Source organism: Motacilla alba, chromosome 12, assembly GCF_015832195.1.
Source record: "Motacilla alba alba isolate MOTALB_02 chromosome 12, Motacilla_alba_V1.0_pri, whole genome shotgun sequence".
Classification (NCBI taxonomy): domain Eukaryota; kingdom Metazoa; phylum Chordata; class Aves; order Passeriformes; family Motacillidae; genus Motacilla; species Motacilla alba.
The window spans coordinates 12178233-12203009 of record NC_052027.1 but is presented as its reverse complement, the minus strand read 5'-3'; the positions used below and the strand labels follow the sequence as shown (position 1 = coordinate 12203009).

Here is a 24777-nt window from a genome sequence, read left to right as displayed (position 1 = left end):
ACATAGCAGCACTTTATTTTATTCCCTACCATTTAAAAGGCAAATTATTGGTGTGTGTGTTGGAGACATGTTTCTGTATATAAATGCTGTTTCCTAAATGATGCTTTTATCTATGCCCTGGAGTGTATCATGCCTATTTGGATGCTGGTTTTGTGACCTCCATCACATGCTGTTTGGCCTTTTTCAGAAGATACAAATGCTATTACAAAATATGAGGTGGTACTTATCCAAATCAAAATACTAGAGATCTTAAACTGGCACTTCTCCTAAGCGAAGATCATAAAGCTGAAGGGGAAATGACAACTGGAGAGCACTGAGTCCTTTGACTCCTCTCTTTGCCTGTCTAATGCTTCCTCTGAGGAATGGTGTCTCTGCCTGAACAAATGCCTGCAGTGGCCCGCGTCAGTTTTCTTGTCCTTGATTACCTGCATGAGTGCAGGCACACGGTTTTAAAAACACACCTGTTTTCTTTAGAATGGCAGGTAATCAGTTGTCTGTATTTTGTTTTCCAGATAGTAAAGCCATAGTTGATGGAAACCTGAAGCTGATCCTTGGCCTGATATGGACCCTTATCCTTCACTACTCCATTTCTATGCCAGTGTGGGAGGATGAAGGTGATGATGATGCAAAGAAGCAGACTCCTAAGCAGAGGCTGCTGGGCTGGATCCAGAACAAAATTCCTTACTTGCCAATCACAAACTTCAATCAGAACTGGCAGGATGGCAAAGCACTGGGTGCTCTTGTTGACAGCTGTGCTCCAGGTAAGTCCTTTGTTCTGATGGCCAGTGTTTTCCTTGCTTGTTGTCCTTGTGGCTGCTCTTCCTATGGGAGAAAGTTTTCCCTGCTGAGCTTGAGACTGGAATGAGGCTTTCAAGAAAACCAAAAGAGTCCAAAGACACCAGCTGCAGGAAGCAGCAAGCTGTAAACTTCTTGGCCAAGAGAAATTCTGGCCTGTAGCAGAATGTGTGATTGCATTATGGGAGGCACCACATCTATGCTTTGTATTGGATACAAGGGACAAAGGCACAAATGCTGGCTCCTAAATGGAAGAAAGGATTGTTCCCACGGCAAGTGCCAACAACCTTTCAACTTCAGGGTGCAGTGGGAGACTTCATGTGTTCTCCTGAAGTAGGTTTGCAGAGGGAGCACAGAACAGCCAGAAGCTGCGCACTGACTGAAACTTCGGTGTTTAGCAAGCTGAGACTGACCTGCTTAAAGCAGATTGATGTAGTGTGGAAAAGGCAAAATTTCCTCACTTATTTATAAAACAGCTTGCTAGTGGGATTGCAGGTGCTCATCTAATGCAATCTAGGCTGCTGTGGCAAGTGGTTGAAAATTTCTTTACCAAATATGCTGCAGGAGAACCAGTGAAACATAAAGGATGGTAGGTGTATTTGTGCTAAATTTAGAATGGTATCTTGCACAAGTTACCCAGAGAGATGGTAGATGTCCCGTCCTGGGAAACATTCAAGGTCAGGTTGCACAGAGCTCTGTTGGAGATGTCACTGCTTGTTGCGGGGGGAGGTCTAGATGATCTCTAAAGATTCCTTCCAGCCTAAACCATTCTATGACTCTACACTAATTGTTGCCTTAGAGTTGTTTCAGTGAGTAGCACATGCTTGTCTTGTTTTGACTACTTCTGCAAAGCTCTGAATGTCTTTCTACAAAGCAGTGTAATGCAAGGGGATCTGGAGTTTGTGCTTGGTTTCTTCAGCTGGGGAAGCACCTTGGCAGATAACACACAACAACTGAAATGTGCTTGCAGGGTTGTGCCCTGACTGGGAGACCTGGGACCCAAAGAAGCCCGTGGACAATGCTCGGGAAGCCATGCAGCAGGCGGATGACTGGCTGGGTGTGCCACAGGTAAGGCCACCAACCTTGAGCTGCCTCTGGGGAGCACAGTGGCCAGCTTTGGTCTTGTGACTGGCTGGAGTTTAAATTAAGGAAAGCAGGTGAAGCTGCTTGGATGCTTTGAAAAGTTACTCTTAACTCAGAGAAAGTTGCCTGAGAAAGGGTGCACTGTAATGAAACACACTATTACATTTCAGAGCTCTGGTTGTATTTGTGTAGGTGTCTCTGCTGAAGACAGCTGCTGTTGCAGCATGTAAGGTAGGAGCAAAGGGCCTATGTGGTGGTGCCTGACATGTTAGTCCATGGAGCGAGTTGGTTTCCTGCATTGAATTTCACAGAAGAAAAACTTATTGGCTTAGGAAATGACCTGCGATGATATTGTTCAAACAGAGAGCAATGTATTTACAAACTGGATTATTTTCATGCTGGTAAAGTTGGACAGAATTCTAGAAGTCTCTGAAGCAGCTTGTATTGTGGAAGCAGGAGAAGAGACTAGTCACAAGTTTTACTTTGCAAGCCTTGCAGTTCAGAGCTGTTGCATACAGAATTATGAATTACTAACTTTTCCAGTGTCGATTATCCCCATGTCGCTTTCCAAGGGGAACATAACTGCTGTTCTCTTGCTTTGGTACCATTAAGCTTGTTGCAATCTCCTGAGAACTCCTAGTAATCAAGGCACAAAAAGCCCCCAAACCACACTGGGATAATAATGAACTTCTTGATTTTCTTGCCTGAGATAATAAATGATGTTGTGTGTATCAAAAGGAAAATAAGTGTAAGAAATCCCATTAGCATGTGGGAGTTTTGAAATCTAAGTCTGTGTCATAGCTCTGTTTCTGTGTTGACCTGCGGTAACCAAGCACTGGTACAATATGCTTAATTGCACTGTCTTTCAGGTTATTACCCCTGAAGAAATTATCCACCCTGATGTAGATGAGCACTCTGTGATGACTTACCTGTCCCAGTTCCCCAAAGCCAAGCTGAAACCAGGAGCTCCTTTGAAACCCAAACTGAATCCAAAGAAAGCAAGGGCTTATGGCAAAGGTAAGGACTTTGGTGAGCTGAAGCTGCACAGAGCAGTAACTCTTCAGAAAGCTGGGTGGGGTTTTCTGCTTATGTTGAACTTCAGACCTACTGTAACTAACTGACTTCAAAGTTTCACTTGTATACTCTTGGTGTGGTGCCTGGTTTCAGAAATACATGGATATAGTCCAGAAGGCACTCCTAGTTCTAACATGTAAATTTCCCAGTCTGAACCTGTTCTGCAAGCTGCCAGCCTCCAATCCTGGAAGATTGTAGCTGGAAGAAGTAGCATGATATGGGCTAAAACAACCTTGGCGTGGAATTCAGGCCAGCAGTATTGCTGCTGATGGGTGATGATCTAGCAGGGAATGTTTCTTGTGATAAAGCACTCCTTAAAAGAGGAAAAACCTCATCACCTCACTGTCTCTCTGTCAGACTCTCTGTAGAGACAGTTTTCCATTTCCCAGGCTTGAGGTGTGTTAGAGTGGGGTAATTCTAAATTACCTACTTGAATTGATTGATAGTGTTGAATACTTTGCACATGTACAAAGATGGGTTGGTAGCCCTTGAGACATTAAATAGTGCAGAGCCTTTTTTAGAAAGGCTGTATTTACTGATTGGAAAGACTGAAAGCTGAATTTGCTGATTATCCATAGATGCTTAAGCAACTGTAGTTCTGTGTAGGCATTCTTATTTTTAACTGACCTTTTAAATTGATAATTTCATATACTAATGATGAGGTTCTGTTCTAGATTGATGCACAGTCACAACTAAATAAGTAACAGATTTTTACCTTTAATATGGTTGGCATGTTGGAAGACATCTCTTCAGCATTACACTTGGCTCTCCATTCCACCTTAATTTTTTTTTTTTTAATTTTTTTTTTTTTTTTTTTTTTTTTTTTTACATCTCTGGGCTGCTGTTGGTCCTTCAAGATTTTTAGAATGAATGCGTTTCAGAATTGGGTGTGCAAGAGTGAAATGGAAAGAAACAAAACTTTCCTCATTTTTTTTTCTGGTTTTCTTATTTGCCTGGGGTTTTTTAAACTTGATTTTCCATTGAAACATAACTAGTGGAATGAAGGGACATGGACTTTATTTATGCACTTAAGAGCAGTTGCTACAGTCAGAGTGGGTTTAGCACCTATCCAGCTTGAGGTTGATGTTCTTTGTTAGTGCCTTCCACAGCAAACCACAATACACAGACACATTTTTCAGGCCCCAGATGTGTAAATGACTGATCAGCCTGCCTCAGTCTGTCAAGTCTGACTTAAGTCATGTTTTTATTCATTCAAAAACTGGAATTACTTTGTTGTCTGCTTTCATGTGTCTCTAGAGCCTTTGTAATGAAAATTTCTTTAGAGTGAGTGGCTCTTCTTGAAAGATTGATGTTTTCATTAAGTTAATTGCCAAAACAGAGTCACTAAATATACTAATTGATAATTCTGACTGCTATGGTATGTCAGAACTGGAAGGTGACTCCAGCAGCAAAGGACTCAGTCCTTGACTGAGCAGGGTCTTTTGGACAAGTGAGAAACAGGTTTTCATGCTTCCAGAAAAAGATATCTGTTGAGTGCAAAGTGGGTCTGTCTTAGCTCTTTTTATTATCATTCTTCATGTAAGCTCTTCATAAGCTCCCAACAAGAGTCTTAGCTGTAGCAGACCACCATGAGCACCATGAGGGTTTGTGCCAAGGATAATCACGTGTAGAGCTGGTGTGAAAAGAGCCTGCAGAGGTGATCTACAGAGTTGTGTAGGTCATCAGTGGTAGACTAGGAGTTCTCATTTAACCATCCAAAGCAGGCCACTGATAAGATAGTAGAATCCAGAAGATGAAATCTTGGCTAAGAAAGTGCTGTAACTAATAGTGTCCTGGCTGAAATTGTCTTCAGAGGAGGATAATCAATCCTTCTTGTGCTTGCAGAAGGCGTGATACCTAACTTGAATGCCATATCCTAATGTTTGTGGGATGGACTGGAGAGACAGAGCAAATTTGTAGCAGTTTCAGCTAGATGATAATCTATGGCTTAGTTTGAAAGAATGAATATGTCAATTGTTAACACCTTATCAGAATGCTCAGATTTCCTAGCAAAAACATGGTCTTCCTTGCATTACTCTCAAGTTACTGTTTTCTGAAGATAAACAAGTTCAGGAATTCTGTTGTTCACTACCACTTCCTTTATAATCTATCGGACGTTGCACTTTCCACTAATTGTGCTATGGAGCTGTAGTGCCCACAGTTTTATGAATCAGTAATTGCCTTGGACGGAAGGGTATGGATGTGTTTGGACTAGTCTGGAATCAGCAACTTTGGGAAGTTCTTCCACCCACTCAGTCTGACACCACCATGACAGATGTCATGACCTGGGACTGTGTACAAGGAGATGATGAAACCCTGCTGGTAAATGCATGCTGTAGCAGGCCCTGTGCTGTGGAATAAGGAAATTGATTAAAAGTTAAGTGGAAACCACACTGAGTAGCAAGATTTTTACTGTTTTAGGAGGCTTCTGCATGTCATTTGTACAGTGTATACTCTGGCCAGTAGTCTGAGCAGATTTCAAAAGATAGTAAATCTGAGCAGTGGCTTTACTGCTGGATTTTGAAAATAGAGTAAGATGGGGCAGTACGGGTAAAAATTGTCTTGCTTAAAGTAAGTATTTTACTCCTGGCTCTAGAGTAATGGCTTCACCTAAAGGCTTCCCAGAATTTGTCTCCTGTCTCTCTAGTCACCCATCCTGTGGTGCAACACACTTAAACATTTAACTGTGTGAAGAGAGCAGCTCCTAAAGAGCAGCTAATGAACATATCCCACTTGCTGTCAGCTTCAGCCCTGCACTTGCCAGCAGCAGGAGTGACCCTCAGGACCTGTCAGGGTAACTGGTTTTCACCTGAATCCAGATTGCAGCCGGGTTCCTGACTTGGTCAGAGATTGTAAGATGAGTTGAGTGCCGATGATTCAACCAATTTTTAAAAATACATGTATTGTAAGAAAAGACCTTATTGTGAGCATCGTGCTCTGGGCAGAGGGTAAACACATGATGTGCAGAAGTCTGCGGAAACTGATTCTGATGGCTTGCAAGGAGAATGGGTTGGACAGCCTTTGGGTAGCCTCCAAACTGTCTTCCGGGTTTGTGGCAGCAGCTAATGTGCTGTTCTGTATCTGTCTCACAGGGATTGAGCCTCATGGGAACATGGTGAAGCAGCCTGCCATTTTCACAGTGGACACCATCAGTGCTGGGCAGGGTGACCTGATGGTCTTCATAGAAGATCCAGAAGGAAACAGAGAGGAGGTATGTACATTAAGTGTCTCGGATGGAAAAGTCAAATTGGTCTGAATGCTGTAGTTTTTGCGGTAATCTTCATCTTTCACAAGTGAGTTCTTAACAAATAAGTAATCTAAAAAGAAATTGCAAAATACCGTTTATCTAGAGTGCAAGAAGCCTCAGGCTTTTCTTCATAATTGCCTTGACAAACAGTCACTACCTGCAACTAAGCAACACAACTCCAGTGTCCAGTAGTTGCAAAGCTTTAGCTTGACTGGCCAAGTACACTCTGACCTGCTTTTAGATAACATACATCAGTAAATCACTGTCTGCATTTACTCATTCTGCAAGAATGGCTAAATCAACTATTTAGATGCCATGAATCATTTTGAGTTAAAATGCTGGTTTTAATGTTTATAGAAACTTCTCCTCCAAGTGTTCCACTTGATCATGTTACAGCATTCCAGAAAAATACAGCTGTACATTGGACTTACTGTCTCCTCGTTTTTTGGCCTGCCTCAACACAGCAATTAACAGCAAAGGAAAGGGCTGGGTTGGGAAGAAGGTAGCTTTCTTCTTCTCTTGTAAAGACAAAACCAATGGGATTATTTCCATGTGAGAAGAGGGGGGATAGCAAGGATCCCTGCTCTCACAGCAACAAGTGTCTAACAGTGCTGACTCTGGAAATAGACTGCAGTAGCAGTAAAGAGTTCAGCTGGCGTGCGTAGGCACAGCTTGACGATGGATGTGTTTTCTCTCCTAGGCGAAGATAACGCCGTCCAGTGACAAAAACAAGACCTACTCAGTACAGTATGTTCCAAGGGTTACTGGACCTCACAAGGTGCGCTTTGTGTCAATAACCAGTATTCTCTTGCTAGACACACTGCTCTGCTGGTTGTTAACATGAGCCTCTGAGGGTTTACTGATGGGTAAGAACCACCTCAGGCATCCTGAAGAAAAGTTAAATTGATGTGGCCTTAGCTCTCCATCTGGCTTTTGGGCTGCTCCCTTTGCAAGGGGGAAAGAAGTGTATGTTGGGAGAAAGTGCATTTGTGTTTGGGTATCAAGTGCTACAGCTGGGCCACTTTGTGCAACTCACAAAGCCAGTTTTGTGGGCTGTCACAAGAGATGCAGATGAAAACAGCAGGTTGTTTCTATGAGGTATCTCTTTGCTGATGGTACTGTACACTGTAGGGATTTTGCAGAGAAGGATTGCCTCTCTTTGTCCCTGGATGCCCATAGTTGCAGGTTTATGCTGGGTGATCCTGTTGCTTTGACACTTCTTTGGGTGGCTGATCCCCACAGCCAGCCTGAAAAGATAAAATGCAAGTTCTGCTGCCACTTTATTGCTGGATGGAGATCCACCTTGTATTGGCACATCCTGATTCAAGCCTCCATGCTGATGTGCTTGATTCTGTAACCAACAGAACTTTAAGAAGATTGCCAGCAGTTAGCATGGATGTGATGAGGATTGTGGGATGGATGGTCCCTCACCTCTGAGGGAGTCTTTGTGTTAGGAATGCAGGTGCTTGACCCTGCACTTGGCTTTATGATGGTGATCTGAGTTCTGCCTGATGGGTCCAAGCTGATGCTGTCTGTCCCTAGGTTTCAGTCCTGTTTGCTGGGCAGCACATCTCCAAGAGCCCATTTGAAGTGAATGTTGACAAAGCCCAGGGAGATGCGAGCAAAGTCACAGCAAAGGGACCAGGACTGGAGGCAGCAGGAAACATTGCCAATAAACCAACCTACTTTGACCTCTACACAGCAGGTAAGCAGGATGAGTGATGATGGAAATCCTGCAGTGTCCTCAAATGTGAGAACTTAAGGCCTTGGAAAAATAACTGTAAAGTGGATGAGGATTTGTAGCCCTATCAAACTCATAGGTGAAATAACAGCTGGGCTGCTCAGAAGGCTTCAGCTGGGTATGAAATATTTGAAGTGCAGAGCTGAGCTGGGGCAAGAGGGTGCTAAGCCTGACCCAGAAGTTTGCCATGAATTTGCTGGATGGCAGCAGTCAAGTTCTTGGCTGGTTTCTTTTCTCAACTCATTTTAAACAGGAATGTGACATGTTGAACATAAATGTGAAGGATAAACTGTGAGCCAACTGTAAACGTGTACTGTGTTCTATATTTAGCTCTACAGAAAGAACCAGTGCTACTTTGAGTTCATACTTCGATGATGAACTGGTTTCAACCTCTATTGTAATTATTAGAGGGTTACTATCTTCATTAGGGCATCTCCATCACATTATTTGTTACCTGCTATTAGGCCAATGCTGTAGCCTAGAGGAATGAGTCAATAAGATGCTACAAATGTTAATTCATTTAGAACAATGTGAAACTACTTAGGGCAGTTACTTGTAGCATTTAAACACCAAAATATGCTGAGTAGCATATTTGAAATTGCCTTCTGCCTGAGGGAGCTTAGGAATAAAATTAAATGTGGTTATAGTGAGGCAAGTATTATGTTCAGCCTCTAATTGGGAGAGGGAGTGGTCTGAATCATGTAAAGACATGTCTGGCCTCTGAAAGTGTATAGAAAACTGTTTTTGTTGTATGATGAGTTGAATAAGATGTGAGAGGAGCAGGTGTCTGAACAAAAGTGAATACATATAGTCCAGCAGAGAGGATCCTTGTCAGAGCAGCATTCATTTGTCCAATCTCTTAATCTAAACCACTTCAAAGCTTGAGAGATTGAACTGACTGGTAAAGCTGTGGGCTGATCTGTGGTAGAGGTGCTACAGGGTGGTATCCATAGGGTAACCAGGCTGTATGTATATTCAGTACTATGTTGTGAAACCCTATGGCTGGAGCAGCAGAGCCCTGTCAGTTTGACTTCATGGAATGCCACCATGCTGTCTTGCCCACTCCCTGCTCAAATGTTTGACTGCTGTCAGCAAAAGCTGAACGCAGAGGCTGTGCCTAGAACTGGCAGCAGAGCGTGGCTGGCTGAGCCCAGACAGCTGGTGGTAGTCTTAAACAGGGTGCCTGTTGCTGGTGGGGAAGCCAAGGCTCAGCTGGGCTTGTTTCCTTTGCAGGTGCTGGTGTGGGTGATGTGATTGTGGAAGTGGAGGATCCTCAGGGAAGGAGCCTTGCTGAAGTTGTGGTGGAAGACAAAGGCAACCAGGTCTACCGTTGCACCTATAAGCCTGTTCAAGCTGGTCCTCACATTGTCAAAGTGACTTTTGCTGGGGAGGCAATTCCCAAAACTCCTTGCACTGTTCTCGTTGGAGAGGGTATGTTTTTTAAAAATGTGTATAAATGTAGATGGGCACTTTCCTCCTTGGATGTGATCACAGAATATGCTTGGATCATGCCTTTTATATTCTCTGTACCTTTCAATATCTTGGTCCTGTTTCTTGGTCCTTGACCCCCAGGAGTGGGTCACCTGAGTACTCTCAGGGTAAACCAGTGCTCTCTAACAGTAATATGGCTTTTGTTGCTAGTTTCCTTTCTGCCTAGACTTACAAATTTTAAGCTGCCCTTTGAATTTTTTTGAGTAATTTATGCAGCTATGCAGTGTCTTGCTGTTTTCCACCCTTGTTCCTCAAATGACTATATTTACTGTTTTCCTCCTTAACGGACACCTAATTTGCTTTCTGTTCCATCCTTACGTGCTCCTATGCTTTTAGATCTCTGCTCATCTCTCCTGAGCTACCCTCCATTTGTGGAATTTTGGACTTCACTGCTAATGGCTTCATAGTTGGTAAGAGGTGTGCAGGATGCTCCGTCATGTTTGCTCTTTGTAAGCTTCTAGCCTGCAGCTTGTCCCAGCCAAAAGGATTTTTGGTTTTGTTGGGGTTGGGGAGGAAAGTTGCAAACGAACTGAAGCTTTGTGTGACCCAGTCAGTGAAACTAGCTTAACCACAAGCTGCCTGACGCAGCTGTGTGAGTGCTCTGCAAGCTGTTCCCACTCCACGTCAGCCACGCTCCTGCGTGTTCCCACTGAGCTTTCAGAGCTGGCAAATGGCACACAATCCCCACACACACCGGTGTAGGACATGGGGCAATGCTGGCTGCTGCAGGGGTGAGGGGAAAACCTGTAAGCTGTTGTATAATGAGTGAAAACCTAACAAGCTGCTTGGCAGACTTGTGCTCCTGATGTAAGCACGGCATGCTCGAGGAAAATGTGTGTTTGGTTTACAGTGCTGGGAAGCTGTGGTTGTTTGTAAGTCTCTTCAAACCTCTCAGGTCTTTGGCGTTGAAAACCTCATGACAGCTGGGATTGTGTAATGAAAACTATTCCTAAGTGCACAAAACTTCTATAGCCACTCTGCAGGCCCAGAGAAGTGCTCGGAGTAGAGGCACCAAGATAAGCCTAAGCCATGTGTAACCCTCCTGCCCCACCCTGCTTCAGTCTGCAGAGGGCTTGGTGACTTTGCTTCTGTGAAAGTGTGAACTGTGACAAGCAGGGGGGGTTTGATGTGACATCTTTTAACGAAGCACAGGCAAAACTCAGCTTTGCTAATAGCAGTTATCCAGTCACGTGCTTCTGAAAGACCAGCAGAATGATACTGTTCACTGGGGCTTATCTGCAAAAGGGACCCTTCACCCTACACTGCAGTGGGCCTCAGTGGGAAAGGCGTCAGGAAGGTTGTGTCTGTGGCAAATATCTCTATGTGATAGCCGTGTAAAAGTCTTGTATTGATAAGTGGCATTGAATTGGAAAGCAGAAGGGCTTCAGCGGTTGCAATCATTCTAAAAAATGGTCTTGGACGGGGTCAGTGTTGCTTGGCGGCACTGACTGCTACTGCCTAACAGCCAGGGGGCATAGACAGCAGCCGGGCAGACTCACGTCTGTCTGCCTTAATGCTGTAACCTTGTGCTGAAAGCTAAGCTGTGGTTGCCCTGAGTCAATGTTAAACTGAAGGTTGTCCCAGGCTGGCTAGTCTACCTGTATGTAGAGATCAGAGACAGTAGTAATGCCTGAAGTTCCTTTGCAGCCTGCAACCCCAACGCGTGCCGTGCCACTGGTCGAGGTCTGCAGCCCAAGGGCGTCCGTATCAGGGAGACGGCCGACTTCAAGGTTGATACGAGAGCAGCAGGGAGCGGAGATCTTGGAGTGACTATAAAGGGACCAAGTGAGTGCTGGGCTAAATCTGTGCTGGGCATGTGTTTTGGAGAAGGGGGAGGAGCAGAGCCTGGGAAAAGGAAGAGCAGGAAGGAGATGGTGTCCTGATGGAACTGATGGGATCTGTATAAAAAAGCCAGATTCCAGAATGGTTTACCAGTACTTTGTGTCTATTGGAGAGGTTTTGATCTGCAGGGTGGGGTAAGATTATATCTGGTTTTAGTTCTTTCCATTTTAATGCATCAGTTAGCAAAACTGAGAAAATCCATGCATCTGCCTGCTGTGGCCTCCAAGCTTCATGGGTACACATTGCATCTTCATCCAATCTGTGGAAGCAAGTCACATGCCATGGTCTCTGGCATGATGGAAATCCTGCTCTCATAAAGCTGGGAATGGCTCAGAGCAGTATTCCTCGTGGCACTAGCTGCTCAGGCACACCAGCAGAGGAGGAAAGGACCCCATAGGCTGACAGAGGCCATCTATGAGGATCCATCCCCAGGTCCCTTGGTCCTGAGCCCTGGATGTGGCCCTCTGCCTGGGAGGATGGGAGCACAGGGGCTGCTGGCTGATGTGGCCGCCAGCAGCAGTCCCTGTGTGGTACTCTGAGCCCGCCACCTCCCCCCGCCTGGGGCAGCATTCAAAGGTGCATTGTATTGCCTTCACCTCCTCCACGCACACAGAGCTCTGACTGTGTGGCTTCATGAGGCTGGGGGGAAAAAAAGCAACAGACATATCGATGTAAATTTTAGCGTATTAAGCTTTTCTTCCTAAATTCTTCATCTTGAAGAAAATGAAAAGTAGGCATTCCCTGCATACTTGTGGTTACAAAGTCTGACAAATGTTAAGCTTTTTTGTTTTAACATATGACACGCATCATACTGCAGACTAAGAAAATAAAACACAAGGGAACTTATTAAGTCTGGTAACTTAAAATACTTTCTGCTGTATTTCTTCTGGAAGTGTTTGCTGTCTTTGTCCTAGAGGGCAGCTAGAACTAACTTCCCTTATAACCTGACCTTTTTTTTTTTCTGGTGGAAGAAATTTATTCTTGCAAGCTAAAATAAATACTAGAAAACATGAACTTGTCTGAGTAATTGAAAGCAGGATGGAAACTGTTAAGTTCAATGCTGAACTGATCTTTCAACAGAGGGCTTGGAGGAGTTGGTGAAACAAAAAGGCTTTATGGATGGTATATATGCATTTGAATATTATCCAGCCACACCAGGGAAGTACGTTGTCACAATTACATGGGGTGGGCAACACATCCCAAAAAGGTGAGTCAAAAGTAGCTTTTTGGGCATTTTTATGTCTTTCAGTCGGTTGTGTACTTGGTGGGCTTTTAAAGCAATGCTGACCTTTGAAGAAGCACTGGGGAGACAAGTTAGAGGCAAATTGTTGTTGTAACTTTTTCTTTTTAACAGCCTGGTTTGGGCTGCAGCAGCTTGACAAAGCTCTGAAGGGTGATTTGCGTGAGTCTTTCTAAGGCAAAATCATGAATAAAAAACCTAATAAAACATGGTGGATCATGCAGCTTGGACTTTGCTGTAAGATTTTGAAGGACTCTATTATTTCAGTGTCCACAGCTATAGCAAGCAGAGCAAGTATTTGACACTCAGGATTTGTGGTGGAAGATGGTGATGGGTTGGATGACATCTTTGCTAGAAAGACACTGCTGGACACTGTGCCACCACGTGATAGCATCTATTAATTTGGAAAATTCAATGTAGAGCCTCATTAAAATGCCTGGGGGAAAACATAGATGCTGTATTTGTCCCCATTTCTAATACCATGCTTTGTTTTTCTCTGGTAGTCCCTTTGAAGTTCAGGTGGGTCATGAAGCAGGTCCTCAGAAAGTGCGAGCCTGGGGGCCAGGACTGCACGAGGGAGTTGTAGGCAAGTCAGCTGACTTTGTGGTCGAGTCCATTGGCACAGAAGTTGGCTCTCTTGGTATGTTACTTGACTTAGTTTCCCTGAAATATTTGTATCTTGCAATGCTAGCAGCAAACTCATGAGAAGCAATTGGTTTCCCAACAGTAAAAAACCATGTCTAAGATGTTATGGTCTAAACACTAACATCTATCGAGTATCAAAGGCTTGTCCTAGAGACAGGAGTGTGTGTGATAGAGAGTATTAATCTGTGGCTTTGTGGATGAGATCCAGAAGGGAATGATGGATGTATTATCTCCTGTATTGCTGAAGAAGGGTGACTGAGAGATCAGGCATGTTTAAGGCTAACAAAAAGCTATTTGTGGAAGTGGTGCTAAATTAGCTGTCACCACAAACCCAAGGTGAGGAACCTACTTGTTCCTTTTTCAGGCTTTGCAATAGAAGGCCCTTCTCAGGCTAAAATTGAGTGTGATGACAAGAACGATGGCTCGTGTGATGTGAAGTACTGGCCCAAAGAGCCTGGTGAATATGCTGTGCACATCATGTGTGATGATGAGGACATAAAAGACAGCCCTTACATGGCCTTCATTCGACCGGCTTCAGGAGACTTCAACGCGGATAAGGTGAGGCACGGGAGTTCACCCATGGCACAGCATGTCTGGGATGTAACTACAGTAGAGATGTTTCTAAAGGATTCTGGTAGCAGACCCTTAAACTGCCTCTGCTTAAAGCTCTGAATTTGCCAAGATATTAGCCAGCCAGATATTCCCCAGCTTTTTTGAATAACACTGTTGTGGTTTTGATTTAATGTAATGAAAACTTGCTGAAGTAGAATCACATGCTTCATGGGGTTTGTGGATGGGGCAGGTCTTCATACATAAATCACTTAGTTTTGTTTCTCTTTCTGAACTGCAAACTGATATTCTTGAGGTGCTCTTTTAGGTGAAGGCTTATGGCCCGGGCTTGGAGAGGACTGGCTGTATAGTGAATAATCCTGCTGAGTTCACAGTTGAAACCAAGGATGCTGGGAAAGCACCTCTGAAGATGTATGCACAGGTAAAAACCCAAAGGCAGCTGTGTGAAACTGCAGCAAAAGGACTTTATTACTGTTTAGAAAAATGCCTTAAGTATTCCTACTCACTTACACACCACTTAATTCTGGGCATGTGTAATTCAAGTCAAAGCTCTGTGCTTTGATCTGTGTAATGTAGTCAGGCAACAACTGAAGACAAAGTGACTGCTCTGAAGTGTATGAAGTACATGGCTTTGCTTCCTTACTTGGAAGCAAAGCAAGGTGTAATTTCCTTGAGTTGTCATTTGGAAGCACTGGAGTGTCTCTGAGCCTGTGAATTTTCTGTGTGTTGTAGGATGGTGTATGAATGAGCAAGTGTTAGATGAGGAAGACTTGTAGCAGTGTAAACTGCATGTTTCTTCAGTATTTCTGATCTGCAGTTCTGGAAAAAAACAACCTGACACATTTTGGAGCAGTCTTGAGCTGTTCCAACTATGCAAACATTTTTGAAGTACCTGAACCTTCTGCTTGTATTACTGCTTTTAGGATGGAGAAGGAAACCCTATTGATATCCAGATAAAGAGCAAGCCTGATGGTGTGTTTGCCTGCTCCTATGTGCCAGTTAAACCAATCAAACACACAATTTCTGTTGTCTGGGGAGGAGCCAATGTGCCCAATAGCCCATTTAGGGTAAGTACAGAGATGAATAGTTCTTAGCTCTATCTAAATAGGACATTGGTGCTCACAACTACTTGTTAGTACAACTAGGATGATAAAACCCTTCTGTGAACTTCAAGGAGGTGTGCGCTTCTGCTTCACCTTTTTAGAAACCTATCCACTTGTATAAATCTTTCTGTTTTTACAAGCTCACGTGGTGGTCTCCTATCAGCCCAGCTGCAGCCTGGGCAATTTGGGGCCATTCATTTGCATCTGTTATCCTGTAGCTCCTCTCCAAGCAATGCTCTGACATGGCTGTGATCTCAAGTGTGACAGAGATGAGTGATTCTGACCCTTGTGAATTTGTGTAGGTCCTTATAGGTCAAGGGAGTCATCCTCAGAAAGTCAAAGTGTTTGGACCTGGTGTAGAGAGAACTGGCCTGAAGGCAAGTGAGCCAACCCACTTCACTGTGGACTGCACAGATGCAGGAGAAGGTAAAAGGCTGGGCTATTCTGTGGTATCAGAATCACAGGTCATGCAAGGAGGGGATAATGTACTGTTCCATGCTGGTTTTCCTTATTTAGTGGAAAAACTTTGGGAAGCAGAACATTGCAGTGAATTGTGATCTGATCTGTTACATTAGTTAACATGATGACTCAAACCACTTGGAGTGGGAATGGTCTGGCTGTTTGGCTGGCAATGTCTGTGCTGTCCAGTAGCAAAACCTTCACTTGCTTTTCCTAGGTGATGTCAGTGTTGGAATTAAATGTGATGCTCGTGTGGTCAGCAGTGAGGAAGAGGACATAGATTTCGACATCATCCACAATGCTAATGATACATTCACAGTGAAATACTCACCACCTGCTGCCGGGCGCTACACTATTAAAGTGCTTTTTGCAGGAGAGGTTTGTAATCTTCATTTTGCAGCCTGATGTTTCGAGAATCTGTTTATCTGCTCTTTGATCACCATGCATTTGCTAGTTCTCAGCTGGCTCTTTCCACATCAGCTCACATGCACTTGGTTTGGTTGCTGTTTCTATAGCAATGTAAAAAATAGAAACTTCTTTCGTAATACTTGCATACATGAAAGTGAGAGGAGTTGGTTGGGGGCACTGAAGTTTGTGTAATATGTTGGACTGGCATGATGAATGTGGTCTCCGTGATGGGGCAAAGCTGCCTTCTAAAGGTAAAAAAACTAAGTGGCTTTTCAAGGAAAATAGAGGAAAAATTTTTCCTTAAAAATAAAAAAGAGAGAGACAAACTTCCAGCTGTTAACTTTGCCCTATATTTTGAGTTATACTAATCAGTAAGGCAATGTTTAAGTGAGGTGAAATTTTACTCAAGATGCTGGAATCAGAGCAGAATTATCTTAAAACTATTACCTGTTTAATTTTGGCTAGCGAAGAGTTACCTGGTTATTTTAGGTGTTGTGTTTCTGTTGCAGGAAATTCCTGCCAGCCCATTCAGAGTTAAGGTGGACCCCTCGCACGACGCCAGCAAAGTGAAAGCTGAAGGACCTGGGCTGAACAAAACTGGTGAGAGCTGGGTTCATGTAGTGTGACCAATACTGGATCATGAGGAGCTGTTGCAGGATGGCCACAGCCTGGCTGAGCATTGCTGGGATGCCGCAGCAGGGTGGGGGGTCAGGCAGTTGCAGACAATGCCTTTCCCTTGATATTTTGCTTGGCTGGGCTTTATTGGTACTGAATGCTTCTTGAGAAGAGCTTCTCTGTGTGAGCTGTGTGTAAATTAGAATTAACATTTTTCTTCAGGTGTGGAAAGTGGCAAACCAACACACTTCACTGTGTTCACTAAGGGAGCTGGAAAAGCACCACTGGATGTGCAGTTCAGCAGCTCAGTGCCAGGAGAGGCAGTGATGGATCTGGATATCATTGACAACTATGACTATTCCCACACTATTAGGTACACGCCCATACAGCAGGTATGTCCAGCTCCTGTAGTGGTACAGGAGTGAGCAACTTGTGTTGCTGTAGTGCAGTGACCTCCCTCCCTAGTACCTGTGCACAGAGGAAAAAGTAGAAAAAACTCGCCAGGGTATCTTGTTCCCCAGAATCCCTAATGCCTGCAGTACAGTGGGAGTTGGAAAGCAGTAATGCAGTTTTTCTGGCGCAGTTATTGATAGCGTGCCACTGTTTGCTTTTCTATGGCAAGGAGAGATACTGACACAGGAGCACACAGCTCACATCATCATTCTGTACCTTATCAGTTGAAAAAGAAAGGTGGCAAACCTTCCCAGACTCCACAATGGAGCTGACTGCTGCCCCAGCTGCTGCAGTCCTGCAGAGCTGAGGTTGTGCTGTGCTGCCTGTCAGCAGGCTGCTGGCATCAAAGGAGCTGGAGTGCAAACCAGAGCAGGGACAAAAAGAAGAGTTTGGGTGATGCTGCACTAGTTCCCAGTAAGCAAGTGATGAAGTTGGTGCCTTTCTAGCAACACCATTAAAGAGCTGAAAGTGGAAGCTCCTAATAAGTAGAAGTGTTTTTCCTTGCACTGTACTTGTCTATTGGTAAAGGGCCACTAAACACCAGAATGCACAAATCTCGTATTTCTGAGGATATAGGTGCTCTGGTGCTGAGATGAAAGTGCTTTGCTACTGTTGTTCTCCTGAACAACCAAATGTACTACTAGGTCATCTGCCCCAGCTTCCTTGAATGGAGCTATGTAAAAGTGAGCTGATAAGGAAAACTGCAGTATTGTTTAACTGATAATGCTGGTTCAGAGTTCTTGGAAGCACCATAAGCTAACGTTTGTTTTTCGATAAAGCAGTTGCATGATCTCAGGATGTGGCTGGTGTGCCTGTTTGGAGAGGCTTTGGCTTGTTTAGTCAGGGTTGGTATGCAGAAGGGAGCACTCCTCTGTACTCTGTGTGTTCATGAGCAGTACCAGATTTCTGTGCTTCACCTGAAAATCGCTGGTGAGACAAGCCAGGATGCCCAAACCAGGTTTTCCACTTGGGTCTTCCATCTGGAGAAGTACCATGGGTCATGGAACTGCTGTGGCTTACAAGAGATGCTCACAGATAGCAGTGGCAGGAGAGCAGTGGTTAAGAGATGAAAATAGACTGCTCAGTAATTAGAGTAGCCTTGTTGTCCCTCCATGCTGTGAGCACATAGGTCTTTCCTGGGCCCTGTCCTTCTCAGCTTCCTAAGCAGTAGCTTATGAATGAGACTGTGGACTCCTCAGAGCAGGGGAAGGATGGAATAGGTAGTTAAATTCCTGAGGGGCAGCGTCAGTTGCAGAGCAGCCTTGGTTTAATGCTGTTTATTTGGTCTTATCTATCTCGTGGTGTTGCTACAGCTACCCGTGTGTGTGTTTTCTGAAAACAACCAAAAATAATCATGGAAGCTATTCACTAGCTTGCATGAAACATCCATGATTATTTCACTTGGGAGCAGAACCGGCCAAGAGTGAAAAGTAAGCAAACAGTGAATATAGCTAAAATATGGACTGTGGTAGGAGAGAATAAAAGGAACACACATCATGGGCTGGAGCTTGCCATGGCTGTGCAGCATTCCAGCCAAAATACACAAGAGCATTAATCTTGCTGACTTGTAGAGCTTAAACCCTTGGTATTTCAGATGCTGTAATAATATGGCCTTTTTGCAGTCTTAGCTTTGGCCTCCCCATGTGGTGGAAGGGGATACCTGGTCTGGAGCAGTGGGACATTCATTCAGCTGTCGGGTCTGAGTGCCGGGGCGGGGGTGGGAGCCAGCCTGAGCTAGAGGCTTTGCCAGGCAGCTTGAATATAGTCTAATTAAATGTTGCAAACAACTGTCTTTTTTGCTCTTCCTGTATTAAATAAAAACCATTTAGTACTTTGAAGGGCTGCAGTGGTGTGAGCTTTAGTGTCCATAAACCAGTACGTTTGGCTATGGCCAGATAAAATAGATAGTTGATGTGGTTATGTACTGCTTGGGTGTTGGTGTGTCTGTGTGAAGTGAGGAACTGAGCTAACATGTAAATTCTCCAACTAGGGTCCAATGAAGGTTTTGGTAACTTACGGTGGTGATCCTATCCCTAAAAGCCCTTTCACAGTGGGCGTTGCTGCTCCTCTAGACCTAAGCAAAGTTATAGTCAATGGACTCGAAAACAGTAAGTACCTGTGGGCTGGAAGCCTCTGAAGGGTCTCTGGAGTCTGGGTGATAGCCAACATGTCCTGCTGGAACAGGAGCAAGCAAAACAATCTCCTTTTTAACTTGCTACAGCTGGGGATCGACTAGCTCCAACTTTATAATTTGACCACACTTATTTAGGTGGTCCTCTTGAAGGCTGAATTTCAATTTAGATTTTTTTTTTTTTGTAATGTGGAGAAAACATGTGTTTGGGGTTTGGTCGTTTGTGGTGAACAGAGCACTCACTGATGAAATCTGTTTCCCTGAGGGCTAGATGGCTGTTCAAATGTATCAAACGCTTACAATTCACAGTGTCATTCATACAGTCTTTTTGTTTTCCAAAAGTGAAAGAACTTAAGGCTGTGAAATATTGTTGCTTTCCTGAAATGAGCCTCCGATTCTGCTCTGATTCTGTCAGACCACACCTTACAGGCTCGTTTTCCCCTGTAGCTTTGTAATGTCAATTAATCAAAGCATTTGGTTTTGGTTGGGTTTTTCCGTTGTTTGGCTTGGGAGGGTTTTTTGCCTGCAGAGGAATGCAGACTGGGTAGGGCTCTGCCAGCACCGGCTCCCTCAGTGATATCTGCATGGGAGATTGCTTGGACTGCTGTCTGATGTTAAGTAAGTAATGTAATATGGGTTTTGTCTTTTTCAGGAGTGGAAGTAGGGAAGGATCAGGAATTTGTAATTGATACCAAAGGAGCTGGTGGGCAAGGTAAACTGGAGGTTAATATTTCCAGTCCTATGAGGAAAGCTGTGCCATGTCTGGTGGAACCAGCTCTGGGTAAGGAGTGCAGCACTGCAAAATACATCCCACGGGAGGAAGGACTGTATGTGGTGGATGTGAGTTATGATGGCCACCCAATCCCAGGGAGCCCCTACACTGTGGAGGCCACATTACCTCCAGACCCTTCCAAGGTAAGTGAACAGTATAGGGCTGTAACAGCAACTGATACCTGAAGACTGAATTGTGGGCTACTGCAGGAGACTTGGCTTGGTCTTGGCCAAAACATACCCAGGAACATCCTTACTCAGAGTGCTCAGTGATTCTTTTTGCAGCCTCTATGACTTGTAGAATTCATTCCTGTAGCACTGTATTTGAAAAAAAAAAGTTGAACTAATCAAAAATATGGCAAATATCCTGCATAATGTAGCAAATTTAAGTATCACTCCTAATTTAATAGAAGTCTGTCTGATAAGCACCTCTGATGTATTAAGATGCTATTTTTCTAAGGAAATATATTTCAAGAAAAACATGTGTACAGCCATCAAATAATTTAATATTTCTACCTTTTATTTCCCATGGCTGTATAAAAACAGCTATGGTGAGATTATAAATATCCTTGCCTAGAAACCTCTTGAGGAGAAGTTCCAGCTTTACAGTAAAATTGTAGGGCTGAGTGGCAAAGGAGACAGTGCCTTCTGTGTATTTTTACGAGTCTGTTAATCGAGTCTCACATACAAGCAAATCTAACTAGGAAGTCTTCTGGCAAAAACATGGAAAAGGCCATTTAGCTCAATTGCATATTCTCTTTTAGGTAAAAGCTCATGGTCCAGGTCTTCGAGGGGGCCTTGTTGGAAAACCAGCCCAATTTACAATAGATACCAAAGGAGCAGGAACTGGTGGTTTGGGTTTGACAGTGGAAGGGCCATGTGAAGCTAAAATTGAATGTTCGGACAACGGCGATGGAACCTGCTCTGTCTCCTACCTGCCTACAAAGCCTGGAGAGTATTTTGTGAACATCCTCTTCGAAGAAGTTCACATTCCTGGTTCGCCCTTTAAGGCAGATATAGAAATGCCTTTTGATGTCTCTAAAGTCATTGCCACAGGCCCAGGTCTGGAGCGTGGTAAAGTAGGCGAGGCAGGGCTGCTGAATGTCGACTGCACGGAAGCAGGGCCCGGGGACCTGCGGGTGGACATGGTGTCAGATACCGGCTCCAAAGCCGAGGTCCAGATCGATGATAACAAAGACGGGACCTATGTCGTTACCTACGTGCCACTCTCAGCTGGCATGTACACAATCAAGATGAGATACGGAGGAGAGCAAGTGCCTAAATTCCCAGCCCGGGTCAAAGTGGAGCCGGCTGTGGACACAAGCAGAGTTAAAGTGTTTGGGCCAGGAGTCGAAGGAAAAGGTGAGACTAACTGTTGTTATCGGAATTTGTAGGACTTGCAGTCCTTTCCGTGTATTCTGAACGTTGAAAGTTGTAAAAGCTGTGCGTGTTTCCATGGTGATCCTTGGACAGACAGGAGTATCATGCTCCCAAACAAGCTGTTTATCATGCTGCTTCACCAAATGTTTTCTTGTTGGAATATATTGCACTTCTTAAAGTGACTCTTCAAAACATTTCCTGTAGATGTCTTCCGAGAAGCTACAACTGAGTTCACTGTGGATGCTCGACCTCTAACGAAGGCTGGTGGTGACCACATCAGGACGCAGATCACGAGCCCATCTGGCTCCCCCACAGACTGTCTCATCCAAGACAACGCAGATGGAACATATTCAGTGGAGTACACGCCATTTGAAAAGGGTAACCTCGGGGCTTGTTTTCTTTTACTGGAAAGGGGAAAACCAAGAGTAAGCAGCTCTTCTGCCACTTTCATTTGGCAAACCCCCAAGGTCTGCCAGTAACTTCTTGGCATCTTTGCAAGAGGTCTGCCAGCAGAGGAGCTACTTCTACAGGAAGTTAGCTCTATTTTAACTTGAAGAACTGGCTTTTATGTTAACCTGTCTTTAGGAGAACAGTTTGTAGATGGAATCTCAGTTACAAAACACTTGTGAAGTCTTGTGAAATGCAAAAAAACCTCTTATATACTGACATTTAAGTCTGTAGCATCTTGTAGAGCTATGTTAAATCATGAGCATTTTTAGGAAATTCAGGAGATGTTTGCCTCTTTTAACAGGTCCACACACAGTCAGCGTGACATATGATGGTGTGCCTGTGCCAAATAGTCCCTTCAGAGTGAATGTCGCAGAGGGCTGCCATCCATCACGTGTGAAGGCACAAGGACCTGGACTTACAGAAGCTTTCACAAATCAGCCCAATGCCTTTTCAGTTGTCACCAGGTGATGGGGCCTGTTTGATCTTGAAGGAATATCTGAGGGGGGGAGGAGTGTAGTGGTGTGTGCAATGCAGGATGCTAAACTCAGTACAAATATTTATAAAAAGGCCACGCCATGTCCAGCTGATGACTGTGTGTGCTACCTCATCATCTACTCTGTTCTGCAAACATTCGACATTAGGGTTGATAGTTACTGAGAAGAAAATTCTAGGAAAATTTGAGTGAGGCAATGCTGAACAGCTTTGCATGGCAGCACATGCTGAAGGCTGAACATTGGAAATCAGGATACCACATTTCCAAAAAGGATGAAAATGCTGCCAGAGCATGTGAAGGCTACAAAGCTGCTTTAGAAGCAGGTGATTCTAACAATGTGTGTTTCTGTCTTGCAGAGGAGCAGGAATTGGTGGCCTTGGAATAACTGTTGAAGGGCCTTCAGAATCTAAAATTAGCTGTAAAGATAACAAAGATGGGAGCTGCAGTGCCGAGTATATTCCTTATGTTCCAGGAGATTATGATGTTAACATCACGTATGGGGGAGAGCATATTCCTGGTAAGAGCTCTTGCTCAGTGGCTTTCAGAAGAGGGATGAAGTCAAACTATGGACTCAGAGTTCTCAGTTGGCTGCATCTCCCTTGTGCTGTGGGATGTTATGTGATTTTGGCTTTCTGCTTTTCCTCAGAATTCAGGCAGAAAAGGCAGTGGCATTTGCTCAGATGGGTACACATGAGTGGAACAGGAAAAGGGACACTAACCCTTGACAAATAACTGGTATTATATACAAGTGGTGTGTAATACTTTAGGTTATGAAAATAGCCCATTGGTATGTGGATGTATTAAAGATCCTGTTCTGCAGTAAGAGGGGATGCTTCCTGTTGTTCCCATTCTCTTTATTGACATACTGAATACAGTAAGATATAAGGAAATGTATTGCCTCCATGATGCTTCATTTGCACTTCTGGTTTCTTTCATGTTTGTTTTTTTTCCTGAGGTGTGAGAAGTAGATAGGTCACAGATGGTTGACACCAATTCTGTGAAATTGTAGAGGCCCCATCATTACATTTCCGGCTTTTGCCGAAGCAGAGGGTTAGTGTGGAGGCTGTGGGGTTGTAATTCCTGCCTGCAGCAGAGGGATAGTAATAAAAAAGCTTAAGGAATGGTAGAGGAAAAAAGACCTTTTGTTCTCTGTTAACCTTGTGGTGTTTAACACTTACCATGTCAACTTCCAGGCAGTCCTTTCAAGGTTCCTGTGAAGGATGTTGTGGATCCCAGCAAGGTGAAGATAGCAGGACCAGGTCTGGGTACAGCTGTTCGAGCCAAAATCCCCCAGTCCTTCACTGTAGACACCAGCAAGGCAGGAATAGCACCTCTTGAAGTGGTGGTGACAGGACCCAGAGGTAAGAACCAAAGTATTCCATCTGGCTGTGCCCGTATCTGTGTTTGGGCAGGTAACATGATTCTGGCACAGCTTGCAAAGTGGTGATGCCACTTGAATGAGCATTTCCCTCTGCTCCTGTTGATGTGTCATGTGTCACAGCTGACCCACGTCCTGCTGTGACAGAGAGCTGTGTCCTAGGTGGTGCTGCTTTGGACAGTGTCTTTGATGGCTTTAGCCTAATCCTCAGGGCTGGGAGAAGTGATGTGACTAACCATCACCAGTGAACAATTGTGTGCTAAGTTTTAGATATCAAAAAGTAAATCCAAAATATAACATGTGAACAGTGACTTGGGAAACCTGAGTCAGTGGATTGCAGGAGTCTCTGAATCATGGTGAAATTGGTCAGTGGTCCCAGAGAACAGCAGGGCCCTTCGAGTGATAGCATTAATGGTGTTTGCATTTACTTGGAAAGTCGTATCTCAGTGGCACAGTATCTTGTCAGTGAGCACCTGTTGGCTGCAAGTCTCACCTTGCTGGGAGGTGAGAGCTACCCCCCGCTGGAGTGTCAGTCTTGCTGTGCAGGTGCCCTGCAGGTAACACTTCTTTAATTCTAGCGGATGAGACGGATTCCCAGGGATGGCGCTCCCCATTGAAAGCAATTTCGGATTTCTTTAAAGGTGGTCCAAAGGGTGACACTGAGACAGGTTTGAACTCTCACTAACTACTGGCAGTTTTGGTTCTTGGAAATCCGGTTGGCAGCAGCAAGAATCATCTGCAGGAGGGAGTGGGAACCAACGTGTTGCTTTTAGGCTGTGCATGGCAGCTACATACATTTCTTTTGTGCTTGCGTTGCTGCTAATCCTTTCTGTGTTTTAAAGCCAACTTGTAATTGTAGACTGCTTTGTGTGTTGATCTGAACTGATATGTCACATAATCTGTTGTAGATTTAGCTTAATGCAAATTGAAATAATTGATCCTGCTTTCTTAGGTCTTTGGCAGCTTGCAGGGTGTTCTTGCCTAGGCAGCAAGCCTGCCTTTCTAAACACCTGATTGTGAAAGACTCAGCTGGTGAATGCTATACACCAGCTGGCTTTAGAGCTCAATTCTGTGCAGTGAGTCCTGGTAATATGAAGTAATCTTGTAAATGACAATACAGACAATTATAAGCATTACTCATTTTCTGTCTTGAAATATCTTCAATACACCTTTAGCAATTGCTCTTGACCTAGACTGTACCAAAAGGCAGATCTTTCTCCAGTGTTTTCATGCTAGCTTTTGTTTACAGCAAGAAGATGGAAGCCCAGAGAGCAGGGGATAAAAAAACCAAAAACTATCTCAAGTCAATGGCTTTGAATATAAAATAAGGGAAACTGATCATTGCTCCATGCCTGTTGCTTTCATTAGAAAAAAAATTGAAATTTGTTATAAATGAGCAGTCCATCCT

At 44.2% G+C, this 24777-nt stretch overlaps 1 protein-coding gene across 5 annotated transcripts in view; it reads left to right on the top strand.

The window, feature by feature from the left end:
* Positions 1–24777, top strand: part of FLNB (filamin B) — an 89165-nt gene that overhangs the window by 41299 nt on the left and 23089 nt on the right. For 4 of the 5 annotated variants that reach the window (XM_038148856.1, XM_038148858.1, XM_038148859.1 and 1 more), the window contains 24 exons: positions 513–761; positions 1766–1863; positions 2748–2895; positions 6045–6163; positions 6900–6977; positions 7742–7904; positions 9174–9371; positions 11079–11216; positions 12354–12480; positions 13017–13153; positions 13523–13716; positions 14036–14149; positions 14652–14795; positions 15134–15257; positions 15508–15668; positions 16208–16298; positions 16536–16705; positions 18757–18874; positions 19550–19812; positions 20433–21030; positions 21253–21426; positions 21800–21962; positions 22348–22508; positions 23185–23352. In XM_038148856.1, coding sequence (XP_038004784.1) covers positions 513–761; positions 1766–1863; positions 2748–2895; positions 6045–6163; positions 6900–6977; positions 7742–7904; positions 9174–9371; positions 11079–11216; positions 12354–12480; positions 13017–13153; positions 13523–13716; positions 14036–14149; positions 14652–14795; positions 15134–15257; positions 15508–15668; positions 16208–16298; positions 16536–16705; positions 18757–18874; positions 19550–19812; positions 20433–21030; positions 21253–21426; positions 21800–21962; positions 22348–22508; positions 23185–23352 — 4098 coding nt within the window. Of the gene's footprint in view, positions 1–512; positions 762–1765; positions 1864–2747; positions 2896–6044; positions 6164–6899; positions 6978–7741; positions 7905–9173; positions 9372–11078; positions 11217–12353; positions 12481–13016; positions 13154–13522; positions 13717–14035; positions 14150–14651; positions 14796–15133; positions 15258–15507; positions 15669–16207; positions 16299–16535; positions 16706–18756; positions 18875–19549; positions 19813–20432; positions 21031–21252; positions 21427–21799; positions 21963–22347; positions 22509–23184; positions 23353–23947; positions 24038–24777 lie in introns of all 5 variants that reach the window. The other variant, XM_038148860.1, reaches the window with a different exon arrangement.